This window comes from Malania oleifera, chromosome 3 (genome assembly GCF_029873635.1).
Source record: "Malania oleifera isolate guangnan ecotype guangnan chromosome 3, ASM2987363v1, whole genome shotgun sequence".
Taxonomy (NCBI): Eukaryota; Viridiplantae; Streptophyta; class Magnoliopsida; order Santalales; family Ximeniaceae; genus Malania; species Malania oleifera.
The window spans coordinates 112,037,276-112,064,719 of record NC_080419.1 but is presented as its reverse complement, the minus strand read 5'-3'; the positions used below and the strand labels follow the sequence as shown (position 1 = coordinate 112,064,719).

The window sequence follows — 27,444 nt, the reverse complement described above, 5'->3', positions numbered from 1 at the left end:
ACAAGAAATCTAATATGCTTTTCAATGCTATCTTAAACTACATTTCAGTATTAAACTGCCAACTCACAAGTCATTTCCAGCATTTTGATTTTAGAGGCATAAGCATTCATCAAGCACAATGCCTCCTTATACATTCAAACATTAATTTGGCCGTAAAGGCCCAATTATGATGCAGTTTTCCCGACAGGATCGAACAAACCCTAGGCTTCCAAGTGTTCATAACTTCCGTCTGAAATAATATTTTCCCCAAAAATCATATACTACGTTTTGAATTAGAAATGCTTCTATCAACCTCATTACAATACCAATGCTTCCTGCTTTAAGTGAGATGCTGCAATGATGAAGGAAACACACAACTGCCATACCATTTTGAAAAATGCTGCATTACTGCACTATCTTACAAGAAAAAACCATTTAGGCTTTACACAAAAACCTGTAATAGTGACTTCTGCATACAACCTTTTGGTTGTTTTAAAGTGGATAAACGATTCATCTGTCTCCTATAATAATGTGTGATTCAACCCTCCCCCCTGTCCCCACTCCCCTTTTTTCTACTCCCTTCTCTTTTAATTCTTTTCTTCTCTCTCCTCTTATTGAATGCAACCAAGCAGTCAGTGATTTATAAATAAAAAACAAAATCACATTAGCTGGGTTGAGGAAAATAATAAATCAATCTGGGCACGTCCAAATGAAGCCATTAATGAGCATGCATGTGAGCTTGATAGCACGCACCTAAGAGGCAAAATGGTTGATGGGATCCCGCATCCATCTTGCCCTCGAAACAAAATGAGAACCTGCGTATCAGGAAAACAATCACTCGGTTACCAGGTTTCTCAAGAAAAACACCTACAACACAGAAGAATCTACTTTTTGTAATGAAAAGGCCCAAGCAGGCAACTGTTGTTTGAAAGAAATTATTATGTCCACCTCAAATAGAGGTGCCTGACAAGCTATACACAGCCTACAAATTCATATTCCAAAGAATTCCAAAATCAGGATGTTTCAACATGTCTTCAAAATGAATACTTGATTATCATATGAGATAACAAACATTATTACAACTATAGTAGTTTTGTACAATTCAAATAAGCTCTTGAGGGGGATTAAAATCGCTCATTACCACTATATTAATGGTTTTAGCAATTTAAAATAGCTGCTTTGGGGGTATAAAAAAAAAACTCAATTGTTTCTATACCAACATTCTTCAAACTGTTTTTGGTGACTAATCAACTCGTGTTTTTCCCAAAAAATTTTAATAGCGTGCCAAAGACGCCAAATACATTAAAGTTGCAGTACAGAATTCGAAGTTCAAGCAAAATTGCTGCTATCATGGGGAAAAAAATCCCCAGAACTGCAGCCCATCAACATGATCAATTAAACAAATCAACTAGATTAGAAATCATTTAACCCATCCATCCCCCTCCCCAAAAAATAAAAAATAAAAATTCTCGTGGTCTTTCCCCTTATTTCTTCCAGATAAACAGAAAAATAAGAGTAAGACGCAAGCCATACTACTGTCAACAATAAAAGCATCCAAAAAAGTGTATCAATAAAAACAGTCGAAGAGAACATCAGGAGTCCCACTGAAAAAAAAAGCGAAAAGAACCTTCCATGCACTTAGAAAAGAGTGACCAATGTCGACCTCAATTGTCTAGTTTTAAAATCACCAACACCCAAGTTGGGAAAAAAAGCATATAACTTACCTTTTTGGTCGCCTCTCAAACTACAAAAGTTGCAAGAAGGGCATGCAATATAGCCCAATACATAATGATACCAAGCCTTAAAGCAGGTTGCCGCATTAAAGCTCGATCACAAGAAACCCTGAATTGCATATAAAAGATGATTTTAGTTCAATCATAGCATCACTATGTGTCTTTGTGTGTCAAAAAGGGAAAGGAATGGTGCCTACCATAGGCCATCTATCATGTCAGTTGCAGGTCTTGTAAATCTTGGAACAATTCTTGATGTAGTGAGCGACTTGAAGCCATGAACTATGGTGTACAAGAACAAAATAAAGAAAAATTAACAACAAATGAATTACCTTAATATCATTGGTTGTTTGATTTATACCAGGGAAAAGATAAATCAACGACAAATGAATAAACAAGAAGTACAGTATTACCTTTATCATCATCTTCATCCTCTAGCCTAGTATTACTTCCTGGATCTGTATCTATGGCAATGGCAACTTGATCGTTATTGACTTTGCGCAAACTACGGACCTGAGGAGCAATGGAGGCTCCAGGTGCAGCCCGTTTGTTTATCTGTGACATGAAGCCACCATAATGAAGTCCTTAGTGTTGTGAGGCACACATAATTGAAACATGGACTAAATTCAGCAGTGCTCACATTTGCAACAATTTAAGACAACAAATATTTAAAATCATGAGTTATCAAAACCTGAACTATTTTTTTAAGACATCCATTTGAAATAATCATTGTATATACAATATAGAACAAAGCAATAATAGATATAGGAGTTCAGCTCCCATTCAATTTTCATTCTTAGTCCATGACAATCACAACAAAAGACATACCCCTACGTTTGAGAGAGGCCTTGGATTTGGATAAAATGTAATAAAAAATTGTATTGAATTTTGTCCAAATCCACACAAACTCAAATCCAAAAAAATGCCCTAGAAACTCAGTGCATCTCAGTATCCACAATGAAATGATCCAATATGCAAAACTAAATATCATGTGATGGCCAAAGATAATCGGATATGTCAGACTCGGCAACTACACATAATGACACTCTCCAGAAAGAACTTACAGATTTACAATGGAATCAGAGCAACTGATATCAGGAGTGGGGGAAAAAGGGAGCTGGGGGAGGGGGGAAGCAACTTGGGTTTGGAGTGGGGAAAAGAGTGCATACCCCTATTCTAACCTGAGATTTCCTTGGGGAGCATTTTTCAAAGTAAAAGACTTGAAATTCAGTGCTAGAAAGGAAAGCAAAGACAAAAGAGGCTTAACAGATGCAAAACAGGACATTTTAAAGGACAACATTAACTTTGATCCGAAGCATATTATCAAGCATCCTCCATCTTTTGAACCCTTCTAAATGTTTGGCATTCATGTTGATGAAGTTTACAAGTAGCAATAAGATTTTCTTTAAGTGAGTTTGGATGACAAATTGAGATGCCATTGTTCATCGAAATCCTATTTTTGCAGAGGATGTTTATTGGCAGATTTATATTACAAATTGAGTTTCTCAAGGACAATGATGGGTCTGAAACATGGACTGACAAGTGAGAAAAGGTGGGGAAAAGGGAAACAAGGTAGCAATTGGGTGAATCTTTGAGAGGTGGCTATATTTGAACACAAAATCTTTGTAAAAGGGTGAAATTTTGATGTCAAAGATACTCTTCAGGGAGTTTATTGTGGTAATTTTCCTCCATAGAGGATTGCACTTGAATGATTGGAGGATTGGATGGTTTGGAGGAAACATGCATATGGAATCTGCACCAATAGGGGTGTTCAACAACCTGCCCAACCGGACCAACTTGAAACAAACCGACCCAAAAAATCACTTTTGAATGATTTATTGGCAGTTTTCCATTTTGCATAACTCAATTGTACGGATCAGTTTGTGGGTTTAGTGTCTAAACCACCTGATCCAACCAAACCTGCCTCTAATGCATATATGTAGTACTAGTATTAACAATAATAAGGGCTTTTAATTACTTGGTGCCTATGAAAGAATTCATAGATTGGGATATGGGATTGAGACAGTTTAGAGTGTTTTAATTTTTACATTTTCAATTTTATCTATTGTAGTAACGTTTGTGGATATGATGTTTTGGGTCTTTTGGAAGACGATGGATATATTTTGCATCTTATGACTTAATGTGGTTGATAGTATGAGTGTTAGAAAATAGACATAATATTTCTTTGATTCGTTTCAAAACCTTTTTCATATTATGTTATCAATGCAAAATTGAAAAATTGTGAAGTACTTGTCATGTTACATCATACTGTTACATTGATACTATTTCTTTTTTTTTTTAATAAGAAATCTACTAATTTAATATATTTAACTTGAATGACACTAGTGTAACTAATGTTTTCAACGTAATATATATATTCTTAAGTTTGGAAAAATTCTCACATATATTCCTTGTGTTTTCTTTTCTTTTCTACTAAGCCATTAAACAAGCTAACTGCCAACCAGACCCAACCAACCTAATAAATAAACAAACCCAAACCAATCCAAACTACATCCTCAACGATTCAACTTAGGATTGGATTTTGGTCAAAATGATAAGATTGGATTGGTTGGAATTTTACGCCCAGCCCTAACCAACCCAACCCATGAACACCCCTATGCACCAGTAAATCATGTTTGAAGGAGCTCGCAAATGTAGGTGCAGTGTTATAGCTCGACAGACTTCCAAGGCCATAGAAGCTTTTGACCTCACATTCTAGAGTACCACACGATATAATATCCATATTTCTACCCATGAGGCTCCCAATCTATTATATAAGCTCCGAGCAACCCTTATGGATGTCAAGAGCTTGCCCCCCAAGCTCTCCTTTAGGTGCTCACTCCCACCACACCACCCACCCAATACCATTCTCACTTTGACAAAAGGGAACATGAAGGTATCTAAGGAGTCATACTCCAAGTTATTTACAATGATACCATCCAAACATTTAGATGGAAATGACAAAAGGGAACATGAAGGTATCTAAGGAGTCATACTCCAAGTTATTTACAATGATACCATCCAAACATTTAGATGGAAATGTATGGTTCTAAAACCAATATTCCTTAAAAGAAGTTAGCTTAATCACTATTTGAGCTACTACTCATTCAGACCACATAAAGATCAAAAGTATTGAATACAGATTCTTATTTCTTCCTCGCCCATTATTAGAAACTTCCCCTGACAAACCCAAGTAGATGTTTTTATGATAATAAATATATTAAGAAAGAGAATTTACAATTAGAGTGAGGATACTAAATCCTCAAAAAAGTAAAAGTAAAAACGAAACAAAAAAGAAAAATATAAACATAAAATAAATTAAAATAAATAAAATAAAAAGCAGAAATTATCCAAGGAAACCCCTTTAAATCCCTAAATATCAGGCAATTCACCAAACACTTCAAATTTGCTAGTTCCCTTTTGACTCTTCTTCGCGTTAGATTTACCACCATCAAGCCTGAATTTATTTCCTTCATGATCAAACAATGTGAGGCCCAAGCTATCCAACAAATTCTGAGTTTGAATGTCTTTCTCAGCATATTCTTAAACTAGAGTGGGCAAAATTCCATCTTTTACCTTCAGTTCTTCTTTAGAAACATTATCTTCAAAAAAATTAATTCCATCTAGACCTTCTAGAGGCGGCGGCGACACATAAGATAAATCCCCAAGACAATTAGAAGAACAGTTGTAAGAATACCCTTGTTGTTACATTCAAATTCACTACTGCCTAGGCTATCGTCCTCCAAAACATTCCCCCATATCCTTTCTTGTATTTGCCCTCTCAAAATTTGGTTCCTCCACTATAACTTAAACATCTTTAGAATCTCTCTTAAGAATTTTTTTTTTATCATCAGATGAACCCCAATTATCTTCAAAATGATTCCTCCTTTCAAAACCCAATTGCACTTCCTTATGATGAACATAAACTTTTTAACTCTTCAAATTATCTGAATTGACACTCTTATCATTTGAATTCCTTCTGAACCAACAATAAAGTCCTGATTTTCACCTCCACAAGAATTAAAATTCCTAGAAGAAGATCCCCCAAGCCCAATCCTAGAATCCTGCCTACTATCATTCTTCTCCAGAATAGAAGATGAACCACTCCCTAGAAAATTAATAGAATTTCTAGCAACCCACGTATCTGAATCTGCCTCCTTTTCTTTTTTTTGTTTTCAGAGCAACTACTCCTCTCCTCTAGGCCACCGTAGATCTTGTTTGAAGACGATAAAAGTTTTAAAACACACATCTTTCTTCTGTTTTGAGGAGAGATTAGTTCCCATAACCTCACAGGTTTTCATAAGGCCTTCTTTTTGACTAGAAACCTAACTAAGCATTTGGGCCTGCCCATTTGATTGGCCCAACTGCAATTTATCCTACTAAATTTTCTTCTCTCTAAAGTGGCCTGTATAGAATCAAAATTCTGCTCTCAGACCTCCTTAACCAATTGGCCCATCAGAAATTTTAATAGGACTTAATTGCTATCAAACAGCCGGCCCATGTATATATATATATATTTAAAACAATGGTGTCCAAGGCCCTTTGGATCCTTGACCAATCCACCAGGATAATGAGTCTACCCCTCTACCCTTCTCCCCACTTAAATACCAATGTATAATCTTGACTATATTAATTGTCACTTAAATACCAAGGTATAATCTTGTCTATATTAATCGTCAGAGACACATGCCCATCCCACCCTACCTTCATCCTCCCATTGTCCATGCAGTCTCTATTCTAGTCTCCCTATTGGAACCTTCTCCCTAAGTGACATTGATTGATTGTGTAGAGCTTTCTCCTATTGCACCTTCCCCCAAATCAAACACACACCACCTTCGGCTTCAGGATCAAGCAAACTCCATCCTTAAGAAACGACCGAGCTCCATCATTAGGAATCGAGCAAGCATCAACCTTCAAAATCGAACGAACTCCTTTAGCACTAGTTTTTCTTGATACTATTTGACTCCAGGATCGATTCTTATTACTCTTTTTTCTATCAATTCCATCATTGCTTGCCTACAAGAGCACACCAAAGCATCGAACACTTCCCCAAACCGAAACCACCCATCGCCTTTAGATCCTTTAAGGACAAAGATAAAGTATCATTTGCCTCTCCAATCATGCCTAATTCCAAGAAATTCCCTGCCCTCGTCGCATGAATCACCATCCAATAATCAACAAAACCCACCCAAAAGCTACGAAAACCTTTTCTTAAACTTCCAAAAAGAGATGAGAACCCTTACAAGAACTATTTTGTTCAAGCTGAAGAAAATTGAACCCACTGATTACGCTGCCGATTCTTTTTGAGAATGAACAGAGCTCCAACTTTACATACTTAATCCAATCTCAGATCGAAGGATTTCCCTTCAATTTAAAACTGAACAAATCCCCATCTCAATAGCTAATAGCACCATGGTCTCAATTGAGAGAGCGAGGAGTTATTGAAAGTCCTTCACGCAATAGAGAGAACCATCACGCCCTATTGGCCACTAGGAACAAACTCACAAGGGCATCAAAGAACTGTTTAGGTAGCCTCAGAACAACATCGGTGCGAGGCCAGCGATGCAACTTCATTGTTGGAGCAACGTCGCCTCTAAGCGTCGATTGAGCAAAGAACCAAGTATATCAACCCTTAGATAGGAAAAGATCCTAGATTTGAGCCTTCAAAAGAGAAAAGAGTGCTTTGATAGAGAATAGGCTTCAAGCCTAGCCAAGATCGACATTGAGAATGCCTAAGATGTCCAGGGAACAAGGCAATAGGAGCAATGGGGAAAAGGTTCGACAGGGATCCCAAGTCCGCTAGGTGGGGCTGCAAAAGAACCAAGCTACTCGTGAGCGGCTCGAGAGCTCGACTTGGCAAGGGCTCTTTCAGACTCGTTTATTATGAAAATGTGATTCCCAAGCCCAATTTTCAAACTCGTTTCAGCTCATGAGCAGCTTGATAAAGGCTCAGTTAGGTTCAATAATAAGTTTGGATTAGGCTTGTTCATGTCCAATCCAAGTTTTATAATTTGAGTCCAGGTTAAATTAAATTAGCTTAGGTTCATGAGTAGCTCAGTAAATGCCATTGCCCATTCTGGTAACTCATCACTCATCCATCCATCTATAACCCAATTCGATCTCCAGCAAGTCTATTCGTATTTTTTATTTCCTGAAAAAGTTCCCTTTTCAAAGACACTGGTCTATTAATTATGATTTGCTATAGCATTAACTAGCTAGCTAGATGAATATGAAGGAGTACATAATACAGAGAACTGCATGCCATCAATCCCCAATTATTCTATTGCTGTAGAAGGGGAAAAAATCCCATATTTCTAAGATGCAGATCATTTACATGCAAGCTAGAAAATGCAGAAAACATATATAATTCAAATCCCTTTTCCCACTTGTTCAAACTAAATTAATTACTTGTTTGCAGTTCTGGAATTCAAACAAATCAGATTAATAGAATTGCTTTCCACCAAGAAAAAAAGAAAAAAGAAAACAGATCACTCAAAGAGACAGAAACTATGTAATTAATCAGTCCTAATAATACCCCTTTCACAGAACATATTTAGAATGCCCAAAGATCAGAAAGTGCAACATTATCAACTAGAAGTGGAAGGAGAGCCCTCAGAAGTGGCAGCAACCAGCAAGTGTGTCAAAGCATGCCAGCAGCAGCATCCCAGTCTGTTCATGCACTGTTTCAAACAGCAGTGGTAGCATGCTATAACCTCCAGCAATTTCCTTCATCTGCCACTTGTTGGTTGCAGCACCCTAGGCGGTTGTGGCACCGCCACTGCAACCGGTGGGCCAGAGGACTATATCTTGATGATGCTGACTGCTGAGGAATTGTTTGCTGAGATGGAAGGCAGTAAGGTGAGTCCGTCCGTAGCAACATACTTGTCCCACATTGCCTATATCAAAAGTTTGAGTGCCCTTTTCTTATAAATGTCACCTTGCACTGCTAAAAGCACAAGTTCATGGGTAATGGGCTTAGGCTTCATCTATTTTAGTCAAATGGACCTGCTCTTGACTCCATTTGTATTGATTATATTTTTGTTACAAAATAAAATATTTATTTACTTGGAAAAAACCCAAATCGGGCTCTTGAAAAGCTTAAGTGAGTCATGCCCGAGCTCAAGCCTAGATTTTTTAGATCCCTTTGATCCAAGCCCAAGCCAAGCTTGAGCACATTAAAGCTCGGCTCGGCTCGGCTCATTTGCAGCCCTGCCGCTAGGGTTCTGACAGAGCTCCTCCAGTATTCAATGGGGGTTGACATGTAGGGAGCTAGCTTTGGGACAACAATTATGTTATTATTTTTCCTCATGTATGTAGTTGTGACTTCAAGCCCTCAAACACTTCAATTCAATTAAGCTAACACCTTCCCATTTGCAGCTCTCAAGCCTATAGTTCAATGACAACTAACTAAACAATAATGTTTACCCTGTGTCGCCACACTAGCAACTCAAATGAATGGTCCTCCCAACAAGAGACACATAAGGAGCTTAATTATGAATCCACCTACATTAAAGAATAATTGTGGTGGCACTTCCACTCTTTTGTGCCTTTGCACTTGTACCCAAGGTTGCTGATACTTCCACCATGTACCCTATTAAGCTGTCCACACAAAAGTCGGAGCGTAAGGATCAACACAACATCCCCTTTTCATAAAGGATGTGCACCTTCAATATTTCCACGCATGGGCCAATATTTGAAACTCAAAAACATTAAGTGCCCAATTCCAAGTGCCCTCAAAATTATCGTGGCCAGCTACCAGGATAGCACAAGGCATTCTGGCCAACCCAATTTAAAAATTCCCTGCCGCAACTATATTCCAATGATCACTAGGAAAGGTTAACTTAATGCCTTCAAACCATAATACTAACAAAATTCCCTTTCTCAATTCCTAAGTTTCAGTCTTGCCATTGTATTCCATGGGAATCCAAACCATTAGGTTCCAAAAGAAAGCCCTATAAGCAATGTCTGTGGACCTTTTAGCCAGCATCCAATAGAATTCCTATATATCATGTCTGAGCCCCTACAATGTGGCTCTAGTTTTTTTCTTTTTTAATAGCAAAATAAGAGATTTTTTTAACAGAAGAATTTACAAAAAGGAGAATAAGACCTCCCAAAAAAACTATGGAACAAACCAGAAGGAAAAAACTTTAAAACAACAAAGAAAGAAAAGGAAAAATCAAGTCAAAAGATTCCCCAAATCTCGCTGAACTTCCTGAAAGCTAACTACCTTAAAGAACTCAAACCCAACGCACCACAAAGAGGCCAAGTAGTGAATCTTTTTCACAAACCAGCTGCCAATACAGTTTTTTCCCCTGAAAAGATCATGCATTGCGCTCCAACCATAACCCCCACAACACTGCAAAGATACCACATTTCCATAACATGGCCCTATCATTCCTCCTTCCAAAATCATCAAATCAAGTAGCCAAACAGTTGCTCCACTGGTACAGGACAAACCCAATGTTCTCCCAAAACACCACATAAAGTATTCCAGATCCTCCAAGCAAAATCACAGTGCCAAAAAAAAAAAAAAAGAGAGAGAGAGAAAGAGATGCCGTCTCATCTTTGGCAGATGCTTCCAGAATCTTTTCATTTTCCATAGATCCTAGATCCAAAATTTCACATCTCAATATAAGATGCCAATATGTTAGGATTATCTCTGTTAATCCCATCTCTGAATTTGAATGCCAACAGAATAGGATAAATCCTATAACATTACCTCATACCCAAACCAAGCTGCCTAATTTCCTCAAAGTGAAAATAACGAAAGTGTAACTCAGCCAATTAAGCTAAACTGTAACACCAATAAAGAAAAAGAATGCATATGCACCAAAGGTATATAATTCATTCCTGCTCAATGTCACTCTTCAAGATTCAACTGTATAGAGTTGATACTATTAGTGTTAGTTTGATTTCACCTCTCAAGGACTAACCCCCTCTCATACCAATTGTCATGGACTGGCCGTTTTCCAAAGCCATAAGGAATTACCTTTGCACTGGTCTAATCGAACATATTACATCTCAATCAAAGGACACTTGTGAGGTGATAAGACCCCAGTATCATCCTGCACACTCCCATCCAAATATATGAGAAGTTGAGAACGCTCATAAATCCATTCAATGGCCAAAGCCAAAGCTTAACCTACGAGGCAACTCATCCAGGCTAGTCCTCAACATCAAAAAGTAATTCCCCATGGAAATTATTGTATTAACTAGAATGGTTGTTCAGGAAACATATCCCAACTAATCACTATGTCGCACTCGCTTCCCACAAGCATTGAGAATCACTCTTCCTCCCACTGTCCCACAGCATGCTCATAGAGTAAGCATGTACGTCTCTGAACTTCCATAGGCCAAAGCCCTCCATAGAGTGGCACACTACAATACCCAAGAAAAACATACCAATATCCAATCCGATTAATAGCATAGTGATTACAAGATGGCACCACACAGTTATAATTTGAAGGGCATAGCAGGTGCATGTCTCAACCACTCACTCGACAATATTGTGCAACACAGTATTCCATAGTGTGGTCCATGGGACTTGAAGGAGTCCTTATTGATGCTCAGAGCCCGACAATAAGTATGCACTCGAGGAGAGCTTATTAGGGCACCCTTAAATGCTCGCTTAGTGCCCTCCCGTGGTATTACAAGTCATAAGAAGCTCACTAGGTACCCTCCCCCAATCATACGCACATGCTTTACGTGACATCCTTGCTAACATCAAGATGTCTAAGAAGTCATACTCCACTTATTTACAAGGAAAAAACACCATCTAATTAAACACACAAATGCTAATAGGCCACACTAGCATCCAAGATTCATCTATCATCATTGAATCCATGGTTCATTTGGCTCATCCATGACACATCCATGTGTGCTCCAACATCTCTCCGACACTTCCAATGCCCCTCCAGTCTAAGCTTGAATCATGTGCCTTCTGTGCAAGTCCCAGAAGAAGGAACATAAGATCATGACATGCTGCCTCTTTCCCAAACATGGATGTCTAAAGATCCCTCAAAACATCAAAAGTGGACTTTGTTAGGTGGAGGTTGTGGGCATTTTTAATGATGGATACTTTTACAAGTAGGAATTGGTGCATTCAGAAGTCAGCATCACAAATAATTGTTAGAGCCAGGATTAGGGTGCTACTACTCATGTTTTTAACATGTTTGCAATAGTGCAGTTGTAGCATTCTACTAAATTGTTGCCACACATGTAATTAACTTACATTTCACAATCCTAAGCATGCATTACTTCTATACAAAATTACAAAATTACAAAATTACAAAATTTTGACATTAAAAGTTCCTCCAGCACACCACTAATTTGCATTATTTTTCCAAATTCAAGTCAAAATTTCTGCTAAAAAATCATATTACATCCAAGATCTTAAGTTCAACATATTCAGAAAAATTGAACACCTACTGCACAAGACTCCCACACCACTGGGGTTCTTGGGAGGATAAGATGTATGCAGTCTTCCCTCTGTGCTTGGTGAGACTGTTTCTGTGATTTGAACCCATGAGTCTTATGACCTTCAGGTTTCAATGTAACATGCTTGCCATTACATCAAGGCTTACCCTTTTTACTAAATAAATGACAATAAAAGATGGAAGTTGGAGCAACAGTTATTGTTCATACCAATTTTAAATTAGGAAATGCATACTCTACATTAATAAATAAATATCCATCTCCACTAGTCTAATTTTACTACAAAAGTTTTATTTAACCGTCAAAAATGCAATGGCTAGAAAATAAAGATGCAAAAGGATTTACCATGGGCTCAACTTCCAAAATTTCAGAAGTGATATTGGTTGCCTGTCCAGAATCTCCAGCATTTTTAAGAAAATTTAATTGAGACTCCTTCTCATGTAAAGAAGATTCAAGAGTTTCTGCTCTCTGTAACAATTTTTCTCCTCTATTCCTTTCTGCTTGCAGCAATGCTTCCCTGTTTTGAGCCACAACCCGTAGATCCACTAATTCAGACACAATGGATGTAATTTGCTTCTGAACTCTCTCCCTATATTCATGAACCTGATCACTCTTTTTATCATCAAGATTCACATCATGAACCCGAACTTGGGAGATCATTGTATCCAACCATGTCAGTAGGCCATGAATCTCATCTGAATTTCTCTTGCTGCTCATCTGTGAAGCAACAAGAACCTCATTGGTGGATCTGGTGACTTCTTGCCTTAAAAAAGAGATCTCCGTATCCCGACCTTGCAATTGTGATTGAAGCTTTTCAACCTCAGTAAGGAGGCCAGCAGAGAGATGATGAAGTTCATCAAACTTGGTCACAGTTACAGATAGCTTTTTCATAGCCTTGGCACGGGATGCTTCAAGATTCTCCAGGTCCATGTCCTTTTGTTTCACGACTTTTTCAAGTTTCTCTGTCTTCTTTGTCAACTCTTCCATCTGAACCTCCTCCTCATCAAGTGCTTGCATCAAGGCCTCAATTTCTGTGATGAAAAAAAATAAATAAATAAGTTAGAAGTTATTCATTTTCTAGATGAAACATAATAAATTATAAAAAAATTTAGAAAGAGCTTCAAGATGAATGTAACTGACCCTGCTCTTTGGCGGCTAGTACATCTGTTAGTGCTTTAACTCTATCTTGTAAACCTACCAAAGTACCTTCTCCATTTCGCAGCTCTTTCACTCTTTGCTCCAGTAAGTTCCGCTCCTCCTCCAATGCTTCCACCTGTTTCTTCAAATCATGCATCCTAGTCTCTGCAGATTGAAGATCAGCTGCATAACTTGTTGCGGATGCTTCAGCTTCCTTAATTTGAGTTACAAGTTCCATACAAATTCTGTCTTTTTGAATGTCTTTCTCCTGAAGCTCTCTCTGCAAATTAGATATGGTAACTTTCATTTCCTTTTGGCTACCTTCTACAATTTCATTTTGCATACTGGCAAAATCCTTCACAGCCGATAACAGTCTATCTGCCAAAGCCCTGATATTTTCCTCAGGATCCATAGGAGTCTGTCCAGTTAAAAGATTTCCTCTATCAGGATTTGCAAGTTTCATGTCCAACCCCAGGTTGCCAGCAGCCAAACTCTGTCCAAGAAGCTGGGCCTTTTTGTCTTTAATTTCCAGAATTGAACTACTGCATGCTTCATGAAGCAAAGCAATATTTCTCTTCATTATGAAAATTTCTGAATCTTTTTGTTTTTCAATTGACTCTAAACGGGTTATGTCTCTTTTCATAAAGTCTGCCGACTCTTTTTGGGAACTCATTTCTCTTTGGATAAGCCCCATCACTTTCGCTAGTCTCTTAGCCTCTTCATTAAATGATATGAAGTGTCCATACAATTTCTCTCTAAGAACGCCAATTTCTGATGTAAATTCTTCTAAATGATTCTCAACAAAAGCATAGATTTCATTGTCACTGAAGTGGTCCTTCGTCTTCAGGTCAGACAGATCTGTAGCTAGAAAGTTATCCTAAACAGGGAAACCAGGTTAGAATAATCAGAAGAACGAGTTTACAGGCAAATATAGCTTTTGGAATGCATTAACTATAGGAAAAAAATGCTCCACACAGTACAAGAAGTTTGACTAGCATATAAAAATGAGGACAAAAGTAATAAAACTACATTAAAGAAAAGTTTCAACCCACACTCTAGAATGATTAAAACCTGAATGAGCAAAACAAAGTTACTAGGTACTGCCACATTGCAGGAGCATCAGAAAAAGGGAGGGCCAAAGACATAGAATGACATTATCTTAGAATCCCATGCTTAGCTTTAATTCAGGAATCCAATTTTACCCTTTTCTCGCAGTGGCTGGAGGGGATAAGGGAGAATTCATAACACAAAAACCAAAACATCTAGTGATGCACCAACATTCAATTTGCCACTAGTAAAAACAATTAAGCCAGTGTCTGCTACATGGATATTTTGCAATCATTTTAAGGCTATTCTTTTCCCATCCATTAAAGTTAAATATTATTAAAATCTTTTCTCCACTTCAACTTGCATTTTTTCAACCTTACTAAAATCCCAACAATCCCCTATATGTCAATGAAATCACTCAGGTGCATCCGTTGGCCTACTCATGTTCAAACCATCTTAATAAATTTTCTTCAAAGCTGAAAAAGGCTGATCTTCCTTTTTTTGTAGAACCCAGTGGATCTTCCCTCGGGACAGCAATTGATTGCGAGTCAAACATTAAGAGCTTACAACAAGTGTATCATAATTGTTGGAACATGTGCTCCCATGCCCCTTTTGGTGTATTTGGAAGAAAAGAAACAGGAGGAACCTCTTCTGAAGTTTAAATTCTCCTCACCCTTTTATCATTTTGTTTGAGGCCACACAGTGTGAGTCAAGTTTCTTCATAGTTGCAGGGCCCACATGAGGTCAAAAAAATTTATCTTGACCATTGATTTTAAAATTCATATATGCTTAACTTGCTAATGAATATAGGGCCCCATCCAAGATCAGATGGGCTCGAAAATGCAGTAAAATTTTTGACTGCCTTTACCAAACTTAAGCATTTTTAAAATGCTAAAAATGTATCAAAATAGAATTAAAATTTTGACTGCATTGAGCAAGGCCACTCATTATCAGATTGAACCCATATTTGATTGGTAAGCCATGAATAAGAAGTGTTTTCTATCCAATACTTGAGATTTGTAACACCATAGGAGCCCCACAAGAAAAGGAGTCGCCAAACTTGGTGCATGGTGATGGTGGAGAATTATCCTTTGTGTGTGCTGGCACCAATGAACTCAGGCCATGCGTGCAGTGAAATTGAAGATATAAAGAGAGCATCAAGAGAGAGAGAAGATAAACATAAAACAAAAAGTAGTTGTCTAAAAAAATGGAGACCATGGGCTTCAACCTTTTAAGCTTGTTTTGAATTTCACATTTATTAAGTTACTTGTGTACTTTTTTATTTTTAAATACTATAATTTGCAAAGAGAGTAACGACCTGGGATAACAGTGATTTTTTGGTAAAGTTGAGCATCAAATACTGGATAACATTGATTTTTTGGTAAAGTTGAACACTGAAAACAGCCAATGTGTTTGCTTTATTATTGGTTTGTAAGCATGTTTGTGTGTGTATTCTATATATATATATATATTTCAACTTTACCAAAAAATCAATGTTATCCAGTTTTACCAAACTTGGTGCATGGTGATAGTGGAGAATTATCCTTTGTGTGTGCTCACGCCAATGAACTGAGGCCATGCGTGTGGTGAAATTGAAGATATAAAGAGAGCAAAAGAGAGAAAGAAGATAGAGAGAAAACAAAAAGTAGTTATCTAAAAAAATGATGGAGACCATGGGCTTCAACCTTTTAAGCTTGTTTTGAATTTCACGTTTATTAAGTCACTTGTGTACTTTTATTTTTTTTAAATCCTATAATTTGCAAAGATAGTAATGACCTGGGATAACATCAATTTTTTGGCGAAGTTGAACACCGAAAACTGGATAACATTGATTTTTTGGTAAAGTTGAACACTGAAAACTGCCAATGTGTTTGCTTTATTATTAGTTTGTAAGCATGTGCGTGTGTGTGTGTGCGGGCGCGCGTGTGCGCGCGCGTGTATATATATATATATAGAGAGAGAGAGAGAGAACAAAGTAAAATGCTCTTGCATTAAATTGGCCATGTCATGACCTTGGAGGTGGAGAGGCTAAGGAATTTGGAATCACAATAGGTGTATATCAAGAATTTACTTTGAGCCCTTATCCTTTTGCTCTAGTGATGGATGAACATACTGGGAGTATCCAAAATAAGGTTCTATGTTGTATGTTATGTGCAGATGATATTGTCATGATCAATGTAACTAGGGGTGGAGTCAAATCTAAGTTAGAATTATGAAGATAAGCTTTAGAATCTAGAGGTTTTAGGATAAATAGAAATAAGACAATACATGAAATGTAATTTCAGTTGTACAAGGAGGAAGATTGGAGTAAATGTTACACTTGATGGTCAAGAAATCAATAGCACTACTAGATTTTGATACCTTGGTTCTATTATGCAAGCTAAAGGATAAATTTAAGAAGATGTGATGCATAGAGTTAAAGCAAGTTGGATAAAATGGAGAAGTGCTTCGACCGTACTGTGTGATCATAGAATACTCTTAAAATTTAAAAGGAAGTTCTATAGGAAGGCCGTAGGACCAGCTATGCTATATGGGTCAAAATGTCGGGACAACTAGGAAACAACATATCCAAAAATAAAATTTGACGAGAGGAGAATGCTAAAGTAGATGAGTGGTATAACGTTAAAAGATAAATAAAGGAATACACATATTCGCAGTAAGTTAGGGGTAGCTCTTGTAGAAGAGAAGAAAAGGGAGGGACGCTCATATGGTTTAGGCATCTACGATGTAGGCCAAATAGTCCTTTAGTGAGGAGTGAGCTAGTGACAATGAGAAACAAAAGAAGGGGTAGGGATAGACCTAAAATAAACTAGAATTAAGAGAGTAAAGACTTAATAACTCTAAATTTGTCAAAGGAAATTACCCATGATTGTGTAAATTGCCACAAAAGGTTCATGTAGTTGACCCCGCCTAGTGGGACTCGAGGCTTTGTTTGTTGTTGCTATTGTAGTTGTACAAAGAATCAAATTATGAGAATGTGTTTGTTTACTAGTTTTCTGTTTCTATTGTTGGTGATAAGATGTTCTCAAAAGATTTGAAAACTAGATTTTCTAGTTTTCAGTTGTTTTGATAACTACTTTAATATTTATAATTAGCTTTATTGAATTAAATCATTCAATCTATACATTTTTTTAATTAAAATTAAAATTGAATGACCATGTGAATTTAGGAATATAATTAAAATGAAAATATCCATAAAATTTCTTTTAAAATTGAAAATTCGGACAAGTGGGGAATGTTGAGGTGAACCAGAAAAGTTTGGGTCAAGAAGTTTAGAAATATTAACCATGCTGGTTTTTTGTTTTTAGTTTTTGTTTATAGTTTTTAGTTTCATTTCTGATTTTCATTTTTATAATTTGTGACAGTGATACCAAACAGAACCTTTAGTGTCCCCTACAAAAGACCAACATTAATATCTACTATGCATGTAGCATGTAGCATGTGTGTACAACATTCTAACAAAACAAGGGGAGAAAATTATTTTATACTGGCTACTAGAAACAATAACTATCAACTTAATTTTATATTGATTTTTAATCTGATTATCTGAGCAGAATACTAATAATGGTACCTTATTCTCTGAATTGGTGGAAATAATCCCAGCAGGTGCACTGACAAATGGCAGATCAACCAACTCAGCAGCACCACTTGGTTGCAGACATGACTCCATAGCAGCCTCCAGATTATGCAACAATTCCAAGTCTTTGGGAACATCAGCTAGCATATTATTAATATCAAAAAAACCCTTCCTGAGTTGATCTACATTAGACTTCACCACCAAAAATTGAGAAAATAGATTCTTCCTGTCCTCAGAACGAACAATAGATAACTGTTCAACACGTGAAAGAGCTTCTAGTTTGGCAGCCTCAGCTAAATCTCTTTCCCTGGAGAGCTCTGAAAGTTCACTGCCAGCTTTCGCCAGCTCTTCCTGGAGACTATCATTTCTCTCTTGAACCTCATTTAACTCGGCGAGGAGCAACTCTGCTGCTCTTCTGGATTTCCTTAACTCATTTTCTGAAGAAGCCACAGTTGCATGTAAATCATGGCAGAATTTTCCAAAATGTTCAACCTTCTCAAGTGGATCATTAATATTTACTCCATTACCAATATCAATGTCATCCAAAGCATTTGTTATCATGCTCAAGATATGGTCTTTCTCATGCAAATAATGCTCGGTCTCTGACAAACGATTTCTTAAGAATTGGTTATCAGCATCTAGGAGTTCTACTCTTTCCGGATAGGTGCACCAGTCCTTTATCTTTTTTTCATACTCCGTAAGAGCATTTTTCTGATGATTAATCTCAGCTTTCAAGTGGTTCACCACTGTATCCAACTCTTCGATGGTTTGTTTCAAACTCTCCCTCTGTTGAACCAATGATTTCCCTTTTCTAACTGCAACATTCAGCTTCTCTCTCACAGATGCTGACTTCTGCTCCTCCTGAGCAAGTAGTTCTTGTAATTCCACCTTTTTTTTCCCAAGCACTTCAATTTCACATATCAGAGAATTATGCTTTTCCATATATCCATCTCTCTCCTCCTTCACTTGTACCAAAGTTCCCAGAGCCTCCTCCAGTTCTTTCTTCAGTACTGCTTCCTGCTCCTCAGCATACAGTGCATCTCTGCTTTTCTGTTCAACTAGAGTAGCATCTTCATGTTCAGAAGTGTCCCCATTAACTGCATTCCTAAGGTCAGGTTTAATCGAGGAGAGGGTTGCATAGTTCTCTATAAGCTTCTTCAGCAATCTTTCCAAAAAATCTGTACCAATATCATCAGAAACCACATCTCCTGTAATAGGATCCTGCAATGCATCAATAATCAAATCCTGCAATCTCTTTATTACAGCTTCAACGTGACGAATCCGATCCTCATTCCCAATCTTCTCAACCAATTTTTCCTGCAAAACAGTTAGTTCAGTGTGCAGCTTATCATTCTCAAGCTCTAATTGGACTGCCCTCTCTGAAACTTTCTCATTATCACAGATTAGATTCTCAAATCTTCCAGAAACATGCTCTTTCTCATGGATAACCCCTTGTAGGGCCAACTCAAGGTCAGATATCCTTCTTTGTGACTCTTCCAGATCGGCAGCAAGTGAGCCACAATAGTTTTCAAGGTTATCAATCTTCCGCTGGAGCATATCTGTGAGGTGATGAACCTCTGAAAATGCACTTCCTAACCACTCTATCCTGTCCTCTGGCTCCACAGACCGCAAGTGTGAGGGCATATCGATTCTGTCCAAAACCTCTTCCCATCTCTGCACCAGGTTGTTCCTTTCCATTAAAGATTGTTCAAGCATTTCATTTTGTTCAGCCAACTCGTAAAACTTACTTTGAAGCTCATCATACTTTCTTCTGAAATCATCACCCATGTTTGAGCTTGACTGTACATCTTCCTTCCAGGTTTCTGTAACCACAAAACCAGCATCTGAGTACGAACCTCCTCCCCCAGCACTTTTCTGGTCCCAATCAGTCGGAGGCAAAGAATTTCCAGTAGCTGATCTGGCTAACCAATCAACCTTTTCAATTATATCTCTGGAATGAAAATTCTCTGGTAGATCCAGATCCTCTAAAACTTCTTCAATTCTCTGAAGGACAGAGTCTTTAAGGAGAAATGATTCTCTCAGTGCCGTAGCTGAGTTGCGAATGTAAGAGAGCTCAGATTCTAGGGCTTCCACACGTTCACCTGCCTCTGAATAGGTCTTAAGTTTTGTTTCAGCCTCATGAAGCCTCGAATCTTTCAACTTCAACTCCTCTGAGCATCTCTCCAGTTCACCTGATGTCTCTGCAAGTGACTGCTTGAGGCTGTCACGTTGCACGATCAAACCTTTCCCTTTGGCAACAGCTATGCTAAGCTTCTCTCTAACAGAAGAAACTCGATGCTCTGACTGTTCAAGTTCAGTTACCTTCTGCTGTAATTCGGAACGAACAATGATAAGGGCCTCCTCTGCCTGACTCAAGCTTTCCTTGAGAACAAGGATTTCATTCTCCTGCTGCAGATTCAAGGAATACATTTCATGTGTCTTTCCCTCCAATTCACTCAACTCTATCACCTTCGATTCAAGTTCTCTTCTACACAACCTGACCTGCTCATCAGCCTCTTTGTATTTCTTAACAAGAGAATACACCAAAGACTCCAAATGTGAAACAGGTAATTCATCTGAGTTGGCACCCCTATTTTCCAGCTTAACTATGTCCCCAATTTCTTCAACTAACTTAGAAGTAAAACTCAAATCAACACATCTTTTGTTCAGTTCCTCTATATCTTTTGTTTTATTCATCAACTCTAGATTAAGTTTGTCGTTGTTGGACTCAAGTAGCATCTTCTCACCCAGAAAATTGCTCAGTTGTTCCATAAGAGTTTCATAGTTGCTCAGAAACAGGGGATCAATCAGTTTTTCATTCTGTGTGTTCATCTCACTTCCTTTGACATATCCACCATAGTCATTCACAAGTTTCTGAAGTTTACCATGAATCTGATGCAATATACCAATAGCCAAGTCACTCCTCCCATACAAATCATAATATTTTTTGTTCATTTCCTCATTCAAAATGCGGCTTACTTCAAGGTCTGCAGAAGTAGCTTCAAGCTTTGCCTGCAGGTTCTCAATTACTTGTATGGCAGCGCTTACAGAAGCAGCAACACAGGCAATTATCTCAAAGCCATCTTGAGTTCCAGAGGAAATGTTGGTGTCAGAAAATCTCCCAACAGATGCATCAAGCTTCCCAACAGTCTCAGCAATCTGAGCAACAGTAGAATTCCATTCTTGCTCAAGTAATGATGATCTATCCACTATTTCCTTCTGCAAAGTTTCTAACTGATAATAGATTGCAGAAGCCATCTCATCTGAACTTCTCTGGATTTTATTCAACTGACTCTGCAATTCATTAATTCTTGATTGGCAGCCACTCAGCTTCTCACAAAGCTCACTGTTCTCTGAGTTAAGACTGATGTCCTGTTGCTTTACGGTTTCATACAAAACCTCAAGCTCACTGGTCTTTCTTTCAATATGACTCACATGTTGCTTCATAGCTTCATACAGTACCTCAAGTTCAATGTTCCTAGCTTCAAAATTGCAAGTTTGTTCCTTAAAAGCTTCATGTTGATCTTTGAGCTCCTTGAATGCAACATTAGCAACTCCTCGACTGTCTCTCTCACCCTTGAACAATTCACTGGCATTATCAGCATCCAAGACCAACTTCTTAAGTATTGCTCTCAAATTTCCAATGTGCTCTTTTGTTAAGAAAGGGTCTGCTGATGATTGATCTTCAGTCGAAGGCATTTCCTGAGTCTCATGTTCATCAATTTGAGCTTTTGACTCGAAGGCTTGAATCAGTTTTGATACCCCATGCACAACCACTCTTCCACCTGGCCGGCTAAGAGAAGCTGAATGAGAATGCATCTGTTCAATTGCCACATCAAGTTTCTGAATTATCTTCTCTGCTTCCATCAAATGCCCCTTCAAGGCTACAAACCCAAACAAGTCATCATAGAATTCCAGCTTAAGCTGCTTAGGCAGCAACCCTTCACTGAGGCCATCAGATAACGGTTGCTCCAACACACAAGCATAAACTTCATCATCTTTTCTCCCAGAGATTTGCAGTGAGTATTCGCCACCAGTCCCGTTTTCATGGCCCCTGCTCAATGCATCAGGATTTTCAAATTGATTCCCAACTTCCTCACGTAGAGATAATAAATGCATTTGCCTGTTATCAATCTCCCTTATTAGCTCAGCCTTATGCTTCTCATGGCTGCAGTTGAGAACAGCATTTTCCTCAGTAAGTTGTTTAAGCCGCAATTTCATTTCTTCTAGTTCAAGTTCAAGCTGCCTATGATCTGCATGTTCGATTGACAACAACTCCATTTGAACAATAAGCTCAATTGAAAGCCTCTCTTTCTCCAGGATATGGTTCTCTTGGCCCTCCCTCAACTTATCCCTCTCCTCTACAACAAGAGAAAGCTTCTCAGTTAAGTTCACATTTTCAATCTGTAGGGAATTCACCAAACCCCTGTCATCAGCTAACTCCGTCAACAGTTTCCTGTTCTCACAGATAAAATGTTCCTTTTCCTCCTCAAGTTTATTTCTCTCCTTGATTGTCAAACCAAGCCTATCATTTAAGTTAGCACTTTCAATCTGTGAAGCTGCCACTAAATCTTTGTTGTCAGCTAACTCCAAGGACAATTTTCCATTCTCATGGACTAAATACTCCTTTTCCTCCTTAAGTGTCAAATTCTCCTGTTTCACTGAAGCAAGACTCACATTTAAGTTTTCGTTTTCTGTCTGTAAATCTGCCACCAAACCCTTGCAGTCAGTTAGCTCCACTGAGAGTTCCGCCAGATCCCCTCGTGACTTCTCAAGTTCTATCTGCAACTCATTAGCCCTCACAGAAAATGCTTCAATCTCCATTCTTGCAGAATCGTATTGATTTTGCAGATCCACTCTCCCAGCAGAAACATCCTCTATCTCAGACTTACAATGTGCAAGCTCTTCAGCAAGGTTTTTATTCTTCTCTTGAACCTCACTGAGTGAAGAACTGAGAACAGATATTTCATCAACCAGCTGATAGCGCTGGTGATCAAACTCCGTTTGTAGCTCACACTCTTCAAAAAATTGCAAGTGAAATAAATCTTTTGTGATATTTGTTAGATAAAGTTGTTCTTTATATCTCTCCACAGCATCAAATGCATAGTTGGATACGGTCAAACTGCCTGCATGCCCCAATTCAGCATTGGCAGCTGATTCTCTTGAGTTGAGTAAGAACCTAAATTTGTCTTCATCAAGCCCCCTTAACAACTCCACAAGTTGTGAGAGACTGATTGAGCTTAAATCCACAACGGAAGATGCTCTACGTTGTCCTGATAAGCTGTCAGTTGTACTTTCGGGAGGTCTTTCACGGTTACTAACTTCAGACAAGATAGATTTGTCGGGTAATTTCTGCTGTTCATACCCATCATCAGCCAAACTGTCTTCTGTATCTGCTTGAACCCCTAATTTCTGGTAATATTCAGAAATATCCGAGCCAGATTGCATTTCAAACTTTTCTCCTTTAGAACACTCTGCTGCTATTTCTCCTCTCTGCTGATCAGTTACTTCATGTCTTACGTTTTTAGATCCATCTGCCTCGAGTGTAGCCATAGCAGAAACGGGATGCTCACATGCATTGCCGATTGCAACAGCAGCTGCAGGTACATCAACTACCTCAGTGCTTTGAGGTTCACGGTCTACCTCTATGACGCCAGTCTGGTCTGCTGCTGTCCCTGCAACAACATCACGACTATTACCAAGCACATAGACAGCTGGCCTCCCATCTCCTTTAGGTTCAATCCCACCACTTTTATCAAATTGGTCCGAACCCAAATGGTCAGCTTCCTGCATTGCCCCTACCCAGCAAGAAATGAGATTTTAATTATATATCAAAGTCACAAGGAATTTTATCTAACTTACCTCACTAAAGGGCACAGAAAAATAATATCAAAGTAGCACAAAGGTCAAGAGAAAGCGGGCACAACCTACTTCTGTTACCTGAGCTTCTCCATCCACATGCAATAGTTCAGCTGCAGTCGCAACCCCCTCACTGTCATCAACAGCAAAAGGTTGGGTTAACATGTCTAGTGGCACCGACCCATCAGCATGTATAGGCTTCCCTTCAGTAACTGCCATTTCAAAACTACCAGAAGAAGCATTGCTAATGACATTAGTATTCGCAAGTTGAGTTCCTGCCCCTTCTTTGGACAGGGGGATATTAACAACACTTTCAACAACCCCTGAATTCTCTGGCAGCAACTCATTAATGCAGACTGCTCCTGTTTCTCCCACAACTTTCTTGGGTGAAATAGGTAGTGATAAAGGATCAACAATTGCAACATCAGTATCAGAAGCAACTAGATTCTCCATGGAATGTGGCACTGACACTTCATGTGATGATTTGACTTTCCCTTCAGAATCCAGCAGCATTGCAGCTGGTTTAACAGCACTGGCTGTTGCATCAACATCGGCATCATGCTGATCAGACTTACCAGACTTAGTTGAAGATTTTCCATGGCCAGAACCTTTACTATCTTTCTTTTGCCGAAATTGTTGAAGCTAACAATAAAGAAATTAAAAATTGAATATTAAGCCCCAGTTGGCTTCATCCAAAGAATCCCATATCCACTCAAACAAAATAGGGGAAAAAAAAAAATTCCTTACCCTCAATTTGGGTGCCAAGAAAACTGAAGAAAATAACCCTCTTTTTGGTTGTTGAGAAAACTGAGGAAAAGGAAATAAAATAAAATTATAAATTGTGTGTCCTATGTTGTTTGTGTATCTCTCCTACATCAAATAAATTTTTTTTTTTGGTCTTTAACAAGAGAAAAACTCGCCTCAAGTAGCATGATAGTTTTACTAGGCTCTCTAGAGCAGGGATGACTGCTTTCCAGGTCCCAAACAACAGAAAAAAATTACACCTCAAAGTTCTAATTTCTTTTCTCTCCAGACGTTTCAGAAAGAATTGATAGGTGAGAAAGAGCCCAAAAAAAAGTGTCAGCTAAGAAAGCCACATCTAAGCATTTCCCCATTCAATCCATTCATGTTTCCTTCAGAACCAAATGGAGCTTTCTTATCCTACATTTTTTAAGCAGCCAACGGGCTGTATGACAAATGAAATTTCTATCTATGTCTATATGCTTTTGTGAGCGCATGCATTACTGTGTAAAACTTAGCTAAGGTGAGCTGAAAAGCTGTAATAAGTTCAGTTAGTTCAAATTTAAGGTTCTCTTAGATCACCAAAAATAAATAAAAAAAATACAATTATAAATTTTATTTTATTTTCCTTTTCCTCAGTTTTCTCAGCAACAAGAAGGCGGGTAAAATACTCAAAGCAGAAATGGTACAGTTTGCAGAAACATAATTCACAAAGAAACCTTTTTACGGCCCGCAGCGAGCAGATCGGTTCGGTTCTTGTTCTTCTCCTTGTCCATCCGATCTAAAACAAGTCCAGCCGCAACTCCACGATTCAACAACACCCACCTCTCCTAATCAGCATTTTAGATCTCCCCTTCTCGAAAGAACAAACCAAACAAAAACAACGTCAAAACTGAAATTGAGATAAATCCAAACATAGCAATCTGTTTGGCTGCTGAGAAAATGTAGAAAACAAAATGAGAAGCTGGGTTTAAGCGATTCTGGCTCTTATTGTCTCCAAAACAAAAGGAGCAACAAAGGGTTTCTTCGCACATTCAATAGCAAAACACCCCAAAAAAAAAAAAATCAATAGCTAGAAGACTGCAATCCCATAAAATAAAGAAAACAAGCGCTTGATTCGAACAACAAAAGCATACCCACGATTTGTCTAGCAGAGAAAGAGAGGGAAATAGAGGGAATCGGCGATCTCGTCTTCGACGGTCGTCGTGCTCTTAGGGTTGGAAGGGGTCGGTTGGGGTGGCTCTATCGGTCGCTATATTTGTCTTCCCTTGGATCCAACGCAAAGTTCGTTTGGGTTGCGAGAAAGAAAACGGTTTTTGGTCCGAGCAGCAGTTACTTTACATTTGGATCAAATTCTAGCCCGCCGGGCACTGCCTCTGTGCTTGAGAATTTGGATCCCTTTCCAAATCTTGCCTCATCAAATCCAAATCCCATCAATTTTGGAATTTGAATAATATGGTGCTCTTCGTTTGGGAGGGTAAAGCATGTGGGCTTGGAACAACCATGTGTTGAAAAAAAAGTGAATAGGTCAAATGTTTTTGAGAAAGAAAAAGTTTTGTCTTAATTGAGATTAATTTGTTTGAATTGAAAATCCATTTCATCCTCCTTTATTTTTATATCTTACATACACTTTTAAGATTAGTGAAAAAAAATAGTGTATGACCACGATTTTGATGAATGAGAAAATTAAATCATAAAAAAATTTATACAAAAATATAATATTGAAACTATATATAGAAGTACATGAATTATAGATTTTTTTGAAATTAAAATTTGCCTTTTAGAAAGATTTAAGAATGTATTAATAATTAAAAAAGAATATAAAACTAGACAAGTGTACAACTACAAATAAAATTAACTAGTCTCTTTTTTTGTGGAAGTCTTATTTTGAACAATTGGATTCTGATGGAGTGAGGATTTTCTCAAAAACAAAAGAGTTCCTAATCCTCCACATGTGATAGGTATAAGCATCCAAGATCGTTTTGAAATCTCGATAAGAACACTCTTTTCAAGCATAGAGATCTTTCCAACCATGTCATTCTGTACGAAAAGTAAAGAGAGGCATAAAACAGCAAACACTTCTCTATAGATCTGACAAATTATGGAGTATTCAAAGAAGATGTGATCTTTGCTCTCAATGCTTATATGATAGAAGTGGAAGTGGGGAGGAGATTTTCCGAGTTGGAGATTCTATTAAGGATGTTGAGTTTGTTCAAAATAGCTAGCTAAAACATAACATGATAATTAAGAATGTCATCTTTGATATAAATAACTAAGGTCTAAGGAGTGATAGCATTACAGGCCAAAGCTCAAATAAGGCCAATGACAAGAGTGTTATGAGATGAATGAATCTATAGTATTTTTTCCTCTTGTTTTTACTTGCCCTTAATCTTGTTTCTTGAGATTCAATTATTTTAATTTGTTAGTACTTGTTTTAGTCCTCTTATTTCTTGCTTGATTGAGTTGATTTCTTGTCAAAGATATGTTATTGTGACTTTTTTTGCTTGATTTTTTTCTTTTTAAATTTAGGATTTAGTCAAATTTTTTAATTTCAATATCTTCATATTTATATATTTATTGAGTTATTAAGAACAATATATTTTAGTTTTAAAAAAAAAAAAGACTTCTTTTGTGTAAGATCCACTTAACCATACGCGTCATACTATATTCACTATTATCAAGAACATTAATTTATTTTGAGGATACATAGAAGTCTCATTCCTTTTTCTATTTTTTTTATTTTCTTTAAGAAAGAATGAAGCACCATATTAGGCTATCAAGCCTTACTACAATAAAAACTATAAAAAAAATGCATTAAGAAATCCTAGAACTAAAACATACTCTTGCCTTTGAATTTGAAGTGTTCATGGAATTCTTATGAAGCTATAACATATGTAGCAAGAGGATCCTGACACCATCATGGATGGCACTTGCTTATTT

At 37.8% G+C, this 27,444-nt stretch overlaps 1 protein-coding gene across 3 annotated transcripts; it reads right to left on the bottom strand.

Annotated features, from left to right (window-relative positions):
* Positions 1 to 350: 350 nt before the first annotated feature.
* LOC131151095 (trans-Golgi network-localized SYP41-interacting protein 1) lies at positions 351 to 26,031 on the bottom strand. Of its 3 annotated transcripts, none has more exons than XM_058102289.1 (10): positions 25,641 to 26,031; positions 25,224 to 25,357; positions 23,845 to 24,405; positions 17,899 to 23,691; positions 13,284 to 14,157; positions 12,489 to 13,174; positions 2,123 to 2,264; positions 1,910 to 1,991; positions 1,704 to 1,821; positions 351 to 794 (listed from the first exon to the last, which is right to left on the bottom strand). In XM_058102289.1, exons 2-9 carry the CDS (start codon positions 25,278 to 25,280, stop codon positions 1,719 to 1,721), a joined length of 8,298 nt encoding a protein of 2,765 aa, XP_057958272.1. In that variant the 5' UTR covers positions 25,281 to 25,357; positions 25,641 to 26,031; the 3' UTR covers positions 351 to 794; positions 1,704 to 1,718. The 3 variants fall into 3 exon arrangements, with proteins under 3 accessions (XP_057958272.1, XP_057958271.1, XP_057958273.1); XM_058102288.1 differs by having other exon boundaries at positions 17,899 to 23,702; positions 23,832 to 24,405; positions 25,641 to 25,959; XM_058102290.1 differs by lacking the exons at positions 25,224 to 25,357; positions 25,641 to 26,031 and having other exon boundaries at positions 17,899 to 23,702; positions 23,845 to 23,978.
* Between the last annotated feature and the right edge of the window lie 1,413 nt (positions 26,032 to 27,444).